General features: G+C 36.2%; 1 protein-coding gene across 2 annotated transcripts; it reads right to left on the bottom strand.

Annotated features, from left to right (window-relative positions):
* Positions 1-618: 618 nt before the first annotated feature.
* Positions 619-8484, bottom strand: ndufv3 (NADH:ubiquinone oxidoreductase subunit V3). 2 transcript variants are annotated; one of them, XM_051119752.1, is made up of 4 exons: positions 8366-8484; positions 8016-8127; positions 4247-5239; positions 619-918 (listed from the first exon to the last, which is right to left on the bottom strand). In XM_051119752.1, the coding sequence occupies exons 1-4, from the start codon at positions 8408-8410 to the stop codon at positions 746-748; spliced, it is 1323 nt and encodes a 440-aa protein (XP_050975709.1). In that variant the 5' UTR covers positions 8411-8484; the 3' UTR covers positions 619-745. The 2 variants fall into 2 exon arrangements, with proteins under 2 accessions (XP_050975709.1, XP_050975710.1); XM_051119753.1 differs by having other exon boundaries at positions 8022-8127.
* Positions 8485-9068: the final 584 nt, after the last annotated feature.

Genomic DNA, 9068 nt, shown 5'->3' with positions numbered 1-9068 from the left:
TTATTTTAAATAGTAGAAATATTTCAAAATTTTACTGTTTTGTTGTACTTTTAATCAAAAGTAGGCTTTATGAGACATTAAAAAAAACATTAAAAACCTTACTGTTCAAAAACTTTTGACTGGCAGTGAATAAAGTTACAATTGCAAGAAAAAAGCATTGTGACATTAAAAAAAAAACATTTATCTTTTTATTTTTAATTATGTAGTGGAAACAAAAAAAGATATGTCAGATGTAAACTCAGAATTCTAAAAAAAAGTGTAAATTGCAAGAAGAAAGTAAAAAAATCGTAGTATTCTTTCTTATAATTGTGAGACACAATCCAGATTGTGAGATAAAGCCACTATTACCTATTTTAAATGTTTAAATTTGGTAGAAAACTAGTAATTAGTGAATAAAAAATTAGGTCATTTTAAAATGGATTGTGATGGTCTCGCATTTAAATTAATTCAGGAAATATAGCGAATTTAAAGTTAGAAGTTCACTACCCTCTTTTTTACAGTAAACAATGTAAAAGTCAAAGCAACAGTAGCCACATTAGAATAAAGTGTAATTTAGAATCAACACCATTCAAATACTGTAGAAGACTACAGCAACAAATAACTCTAGAACCACTCTGATGAAGTTAAATCATTTTAATTTCATAATTATAGAATTCTGGCATAAAGCTTAAGATGTTGCCAATAAATCATCCGAGGAACAATGAACATGAAAGAAACAGGGTTGTGCACAAAGGTAGCGATAACTTCAGTGCCTGGGTGAGGATCTGCCTGAGGAAGGCTGGGGCAGACGGTGTTTAGACAGCTCTACATCCATATCAGAAAAGGTGTACATGTTGTAGTTGTGGTGCTGCAGGTTCTTGTACGTGGTGATGTCAAAGGGTTCAGGCTCTGGCTCTGGGGCTTTCTGTGCAGCTTGTTCTGAGGAAATCAATAATGTAAGAGATTAAATGTAAGACATGCGGAACTAGGGGAAAAAATACGACAAAAAATGCATCTGACAGCAACGGAAAGACAAGAATTTGCCCCTACATTGAGTACTGTGCCCAAGGGACAAGTAACTAAACATTTCTTTTCCGATTGGAAGGTAATCTTGAATTGAAATATTTGTGGAAGGACAAATCAAAGTAAGTATTCAACTACGTGCTGAATAATTTTAGTGATTATAGAAGGAAGGACATCTAAGAGAGCTGAGGAAGAATCTTCAAAAGGATTTCTGATTTGAATCTTCACACTTTCATGGTGTTACAATAATCACTTTCAATCCACAGGTGGTCCTTTACACAAAAAGGTGTGAGGGGCCTCTAGCTTTTTACCTAGACTACATGCATCTGACAGTTTCTCTCACAATAACCTTAATTACTCTGTAATTTTCCATTCCACCTACTACAGCTCTAGTCAAATCCAACTTTAAAGCAAACCAGATGCTTTTAAAGACAGAATCTTTCCACATTACTCTATTACTTTGCTCAGTTTTACCATAAATGTTATAAAACAACATCATAACACCCAGTAGTTATAAAACACAAGAGCTACAGCATAACTACACTCTTAAAAATAAAGGTGCTTCACAATGCCATAGAAGAACCTTTTTGTCTAAATGGTTCCATAAGGAACCTTTAACATCTGAAGAACCTTTCTGTTTCACAAAAGGTTCTTAGTGGCGAAAGAAGATTCTTCAGATTATAAAAAAGTAAGAAAGAGATGGTTCTTTGAAGAACTTTTGACTGTATGGTTCTTTGTGAAACCAAAAATGGTTCTTCTATGGCATTGCTGTGAAGAACCTTTTAAAGCACCTTTATTTTTTAAGAGTGTACACAACCTGATAAATCAAACATCCCACATTCATGAATCTTGACATACTTATGTTATTACAGGACAAAACATTTAAAGTATCCAAGATTTTAAAGGGAAGGTTATGACTGACAATGTAAAAAAATAAACATCAATATGGGATGCTGGAACAAAAGTAAGAATGGATCAACTCCAGTCTTCATATGGAAAAATAGCAATATTGCCTTTAGTGTAACATGGTCATAAACAATATTTATTTCACAAATTAGGAAAATGTGTACATCAAGCACAAAATATTTATCAGCCCTGGCCCCTGGGAGTGGAGATGCTCATACACACAGGGGTGAAAAGAGTGAAAGGAACAGGAGAGAGAGAACAGTGCTTTACATTGTCCGTTTAAAAAAAAAAAAAATTAAAAAAGCAAAAGCTAGTAGACTTATGGAGAGGTAGAAAATAGTATGCTCTATGAATGCAGTCAGTGAACTCATCATGTACTGTATATACATGATTAGAGATGGAAGAATGCTACATTTTCAGAACGCTAATTTGTTTTTACAGTATCCAATATTCACAATCATCCATGGGAGCGTCAGCTCCTATTGAGAAAACACCCACTCAGGTCCGGTCACTCTGCACCAGTGGACATGATGATGTACAGAAATATTTAAAGTAACTGTGCATACAATAAAAAAAAATAAGGATCATGCTGATTATGAGGAGAGTTGCCTTTAGTTTTTTGTTTTCTATGGTTTAGTTTAGTTTGTGTTTTCTACTAAAACATGTAATGAGCCACAACTATTCTACCCCTCCGGTGTCCTTAAAGTGTGTTCATACATACAGCAATTTTATCACTAGAGTGGGAATATTTTTGATTTAAGTAGGCGTTCATACAATCCTACTAGAATTGAAGTATCATAGCTTTTGAAAACCACATGATGCATCATATATAATCGTTTATCTTACATCTGACTATTTTTGACAGTTTTCTACAAATGACTTTTTTTTTTAACAGGAATAACAGGAGAGACTAGTTAATGCAAAACTAGTTACTGTGTTTTACCCTTGTGGAGCAGCATGAAGAACAGGATCGGAAATTAACAAGGGCTTCTGGCAAAAATGCCACAAAATTAACAAAAATGCCCCATAAATTCAAGACAAAGGGGCAAAAAAATGCCCTGCAAAATTAATTAATGTATTACGGCCGTTGCAATTAAAATTAAATGTGAAAAATGAATGAAAAGTGTTAAGTCGTGGAGTTGAATTTAGATTCACACACATTGCATTTCACGCAGATTGCTTTTCACGCAGAGTGTTGAGCCTTATAACCAATTAGACGCATTTCTGTTGAACCTAGGAATGCACTGACCAATCAGAGGTGCTTAAATTAGTCAGCGCTGAAAATGAGCCAATCAGAGGCTCCTAAATTAGTCAGCGGGCTAACCAGAGACGTTTCGATTAGTCAGTGCTAAAAACACTGGAGCTGTTAATGTGTGCGCATACTCGCGAAGTCCTCCTTCATAAACAACACAGTGCAGATACGCAGACGCGGATACAGAGATTAGTGAAATATTGTTAAAGTAACTGGGTTGACATTTCTGAGTATTTGACATTACAGATAACATATGGTTTTTATAATAATAAAGTGATTATAAAAATTGCTCTCACAAATGTAAAAAATGCCCTTGGAAATCAATTCCAGGGGGCAAATATTGCTCCCTAATGAAAATGTTATTTTTCTGACCCTGATGAAGAAGACCCTAAAGAAGAAGAAAATTTTTTAAGATAGGACAGTTGAAAGTTGCAGGAATCAAGTGGATAGGAAAGAACGGAATATGACCGATTTGGGACTCAAACTCGGGTCATTTGAAACTAATCTTCTCTGCTGCCCATGTTATTGCTAATAAGCAATGCATGAATTACTTTAATTAATAAATCACTTTCTGGCTGTATATTGCTTTATGCGTGAACACCTCTTTACAGTTAGTCTTGTTGACGAAAGCAGAAATGCACAGGAGGCGGAGCACTATTAAAGTGACTATAGTATATACAGTACTTTTGGAAAAACATGTTTGGTTAATTTCACTCTAGATCTACAGAAATATTTTGCATGTGAGTTGCATGGCTACTTATACTGTTATACTACAATGCAGACAGAGGAGTAGCGAGTAACAAGCCATTTAACCCAAAAAACAATCATTCAAGGTAGGATTAATGAAGAAGTCATGCAAATTTATGAAAATACATTAGGTAATAAAAGAACTAAATAAAAAGCAAATGCAATGCAAATGCATAATGAAGATTAAAAGTTGCAAAGCCACTTTAGCAAAGCCTTAGTGCAAAAGGAATCCCACTACTGCCATGAAAAGATTTTAGTGCTGAATAAATGGTAAGAGAAATGTGTTTCTGTGATGTGACGGATCCAGAGAAAGAAACTGATTAAGATTGTGTGGTGTACCCTCAACGTTCGTCTCAGCCAGAGCCTCTACAGCATCAGCCGCCACAGGTGCAGGGTCTACCAGCTCTTCTGAAGCGGCTGCCGGCGTTCCTGCCTCAGCTTTGGATGACGCATCTTCAGGTCTAGCTTCAACATCTCCAAGAGCCACAGGAGCTACTCCAGGACTAGCTTCAACAGCGGTTTTGACTACTTCTTCAGGGCTGGCTTCTGTAGGGACTTCTGGGGCAACTTTTGCAGCAACTTTGACAGCTTCTTCAGCTTTGATTTTTTGTTCCTTTTCAACAGCACTCTTCTCAACAAGAACTTCTGTTGCAGTGTCCACTATCTTGTCAGGAGTGTCAACTGTAATTGATTCACTGGACCATTTTGGAATTGCTTTAGTTGTGGAGGAAGATAATATAGGAGCAGGATCAATAAGGGTTTCATCTGATCCATCTGATTTAGCACTTGGTGCAGGAGCCTTTTTTGGTTTTGCTTTAGTCACACTTTCAGCACTTTCTCGAGCTTCTCCAAATGAGGCAGATTCAGGCTTTGCTTTCTCATCTGCAACATCTACTTCAATCGTCAGCCTAGGAGATTTCTTCTTCTTTGCTGCTTTATCTCCAGACTCTACTGGTGTTTCAGTCTTTGGTTTCTCATCATCAGAATCAGAGTCTGAATCAGAATCACTGGAGGATGAAGATGAGGATGAAGAAGAGCTATCGTCTTGATCTTTCTGTACTTCTGCCTCAACATCTGAGGCCTTTTTTCCTTCACTTTTTGTAGTTACTTCATTAGGGACTTCATTGATCTTTGCCTCTTCAACAGCAACTTCAGCTGCTGCCGTATCAGCAACCGGACCGCCAGCTGTCGTCTCTTTCACAGCAGCTGCAGAAATTCCAGACTCACCTAAAGCTACATCTTTGGGAAGAAATCCTGTGGCAGACAGCTTAGAAGGGAAGGCAACTGCGGGCTTGTAGGCTAGAAGAGAGGCCCTCTCATCTGCCTCTATGGCTAAGGAAACGGCAAATGGGATAAAATACATGAGATTGTTTTGTAGTTTATTACATTTCAGAAACCCTCCTGGTCAATGTAACTGATAAACCGAGGAAACACCATAAGAAACCCTTGCACACCCAAATTGACGGCTTGTCAATCCACTAAGCAGCCAAGTCGTCAATACCTCCAAAGCAGTTATTTTCTATCTAGGCAAAAGGCATGCAAGTACAGCACTATTTGAATGTGGAAAGACCAAAATTTGTTTGCTAAGCTTCAATAAAGTTTCAGCTAAACCAGGCTAAAAACTGCATATTCAGGGTAGTCAAGCTAATATTTAAACACACTATAGAGCAATATTTTAATTTAAAGACCATATGAATTGTTGTTTTGTGTCCTTAAGTCCTTGTCTGTAGTTCTAGAGGCCACCTACATTACTGTTAAAGAGTTTGGGGTCAGCAAATTTTTTTTTATACTTATTATTTCATTCAGATCATTTTTTTAATGTTTGACCTTTCTATTCATCAAAGAATACTGAAAATGTTGCTTCAGCATAAATGGAGTAATGGCTGGTGAAAATTAAGATTTACCATCACAGAAATAAATACAAATTTGAAATATATAAAATTAGAAAGAGAGTTATTTAAAGAAGTCCACTTGCAGAACAAAGATTTACAGATAATGTAGTCACCTCCTTGTCATCCAAGATATTCATGTCTTTCTTTCTTCAGTCGTAAAGAAATGATGTTTTTGGAGGAAAACATTTCAGCATTTTTCTCTATATAGTGGACTTGTTTGATGCCCCAAGTTTGAATTTCCAAAAGGCTGTTTAAATGTGGCTTCAAAAAAATGTCAAATGATTTTGATTACATAGTAATGGCAATATATACATGTCAAAGTCAGACATGCCCCTTTGCCAGCTGTGATGCCTGGTTACTGGTTTAAACTTGGCCCAGAATTTTTAAAAGATTTTTGGGTCAGCACACCTTAATAGCTTCAACAACTGATTGCAAATTAAGTTTAGAATACAATGAATTTAGGCCCAGATTATGCAGAGCTGTAATAGCTGCTAATGGTAGATATTTTGATGAATCAAATATCTATTTTTTTTTCTATGTACAAACGGTTTATGTAATAAAATATGTTTTTGTAGTTTGTGTTGTCCCTTATCAGTGCAAAATTATCACAAATTAAAAAGGATTCATACCAATACTGTCCAAAACCCCACTTTTCTAGGCCGTCTCTAAACTTTTGGAGGGCAGTGTAATTTCTTTATGACTGAAAAAAGAAAGGCAGGAACATCTTGGATGACAAGGGGGTGAGTACACTATCTGTACATTTTTGTTCTGGAAGTGGACTTCTCCTTTAATTGTCAAAATTATTTCACGATTTTACTGTATTTAAATGCAGCCTTGATGAACACAGGAGATTTCTTTCCAAAACATTAAAAAAAGTCTTACTGACCACAGTCTTTTAAATGGTAGTAGTGCATATACTAGTGTGCTACTAAATATTATAAATATTACCAAGTTTTAAAATGTACAAATAATTGTATGAAATACACCCATACATGTCTCCTTGCCTACATTATAAATGTCTGCCATCACTGACTAATAGCAAATCATGGCTTATAACTGTGAAAAGAAAAAACACTAAACAACAACAAATAGCCCTTCAATACGTCCCATACCTAACAATGTCATTAAAACCATTACTTTGCACAGTACTTCAAAGTGTCTTTGGAAATGTCCCCTTAAATAGAAAAAGCGCTGAATAATCCCTTAACCAAGGAGAGTCATGCAGATTTCTTTATATTGCTGCATGGGCTTACATTGTATGACCTCAACCAGTTCAGCCACATGATGCTAAATGGTAAATGATGCTTTTAAAAGCACATGTTTTTGAAAGCATGAGGTTAAAGAAGGAATTTGTTCTAGTTCAGAAGCTAAGGGCCTGTCCAAAAACCCCCTTTTATTGTCTTGGTCACTTGAGAGTTGTGACAGGAAGTAGGCGCTGTTTGAGAAACAGTTTAGAGAGAAAAAATTAATATACATATAAAATATTGGTCACTTTCTAAACAATAAAACTGTAGCACATCCACTAATAATTATATAATTATAAATCGATGCATTGCATGGTCAACTTTTATGCCGACGTACTGATGCGAATCTGTGAATATTACCATCCCTACTGTTTTGGTTTTTTATTGTCCATGCAACAGAACTCAAGGGGAACCAAAACTGTTTGGTTACCAACATATTTTCTTTTCGGTGAAATTACATGAGGGTGAGTAAATGATGACATCATTTTCATTTTTGGGCGACCTGTCCCTGTCAGAAGCATCGCAATCATCTGAACAGACATTTATTAATTTTTTTTTAATTCATTAGTTTATTTTAACAGCTCAAAATGTGTAAACATAGCTCTGTAAAAATGTGACTTGTATTTTTACAGCACTGTTGTAATTGCGTCCCATCGGCTAATCAAATGTTTTACACACCTTTGCAGTCTTCACGCCCACTTACAGGAAAAATAAATACAGGAAATGTACATCATGTAAGAAGACGCATGTAAGTGCCCAAGTGCAAAGACAACAAGTGTGGGTAATGGGACAGGCCCAAGAGAACAGAAGAAGCTAAAATCACCTACAGCACCTGTGTTAATGACAGATATATTCATGCTGTAGACACATTGTGAGTATAATACAGTATGTGAAGAGAACATCACACAAACGAGATAGTAAGAATTCAAACTTGAAATGGGAGATGTATGAAAATAAAAGGCATGCTCTTACTCTTACTTGGAGCCTTTGCCTTCTTTGCTGTTTTGGGTGGGACGTCCGCTTTAGTGCAGAGAGCTGCAACAAATGGGGTCCTAGATGTCCCCCAGCCCTCACGCAGCAGACACTGTAAAACATATTATTAATTTTAAATATATATGTTATATTACGTAATGTAATAATTTAGTGCCTTGACTATCTAACAGCTTGTCATTTCACTACTAAGGTTATGACGGACAGAGATTCAAGTAGCGATTCAACGTGTCTTCACCAAAATTTCATTCGAAAGGCAGTTGATACATATTTACAAAGTATCTCTAAACCACTTTCGTAGGAATACAGCAAGGTTAGTTTATTATTATTACCTTGACAGATCCGAATCGACCTAACCTGAGCAGGGACGTCGCCATCTTTGTTCTGCTGTTATTATTGTCCGTGTGGAAAATGCAATTCACGAATCGGTCGTTATGGATAGTTTCCTCAAAATGAAGCGCTAACGTTTTAGTTTAAAGCAAGAAAGAACATAATAAAAGTCGTTCATATTTTTCGTTAGCTTTATCTGTGATTAAATTAAAACTATTCAACTATTTGAAAATCTGGAATCTGAGGGTGCAAAAAATTATTGAATACTGAGATAGTCGCCTTTAAAGTTGTCCAAACTAAGGTCTTAGCAATGCATATTACTAAACAAAAATTAAGTTTTTATATATTTACGGTAGGAAATTTACAAAATATCTTCATGGAACATGATCTGTACTTAATATCCTAATGATTTTTGGTATAAAAGAAAAATCAATCATTTTGACCCATACTGTCAGGCGTTCACCTCATCCACCAGCACAAGCCACATCACAGGAGGCTCCGCCCAACCGGTCCACGTCACCTGAATTCTAATTACACACACCTGATCTCGTTTGCCACTCCCTATAAAATGGACACGCTTCCAGTAATTGTTTGTCTGGTCTCAAGTTCACACCAGACCGCTCTGCTCCCTGTTTGGATTTTCTCCTTCCTGTTGGACCGTGTTTTACGTCTCCTGTGATCATCGTATGTTTACTGTTTGGACCT

The sequence above is a fragment of the Labeo rohita genome, chromosome 9 (genome assembly GCF_022985175.1).
Source record: "Labeo rohita strain BAU-BD-2019 chromosome 9, IGBB_LRoh.1.0, whole genome shotgun sequence".
Classification (NCBI taxonomy): Eukaryota; Metazoa; Chordata; class Actinopteri; order Cypriniformes; family Cyprinidae; genus Labeo; species Labeo rohita.
This window is presented reverse-complemented; position numbering and strand designations above follow the sequence as displayed.

Excerpts from the sequence above, each read along its gene's own strand:
- ndufv3 (XM_051119752.1), bottom strand. The coding sequence starts at position 8,410 with ATGGCGACGTCCCTGCTCAGGTTAGGTCGATTCGGATCTGTCAAG. Across the intron at positions 8,128-8,365 it reads GTCGATTCGGATCTGTCAAG|TGTCTGCTGCGTGAGGGCTG; the intron begins GTAATAATAATA and ends TATGTTTTACAG. Across the intron at positions 919-4,246 it reads GGCTGAGACGAACGTTGAGG|AACAAGCTGCACAGAAAGCC; the intron begins GTACACCACACA and ends TGATTTCCTCAG.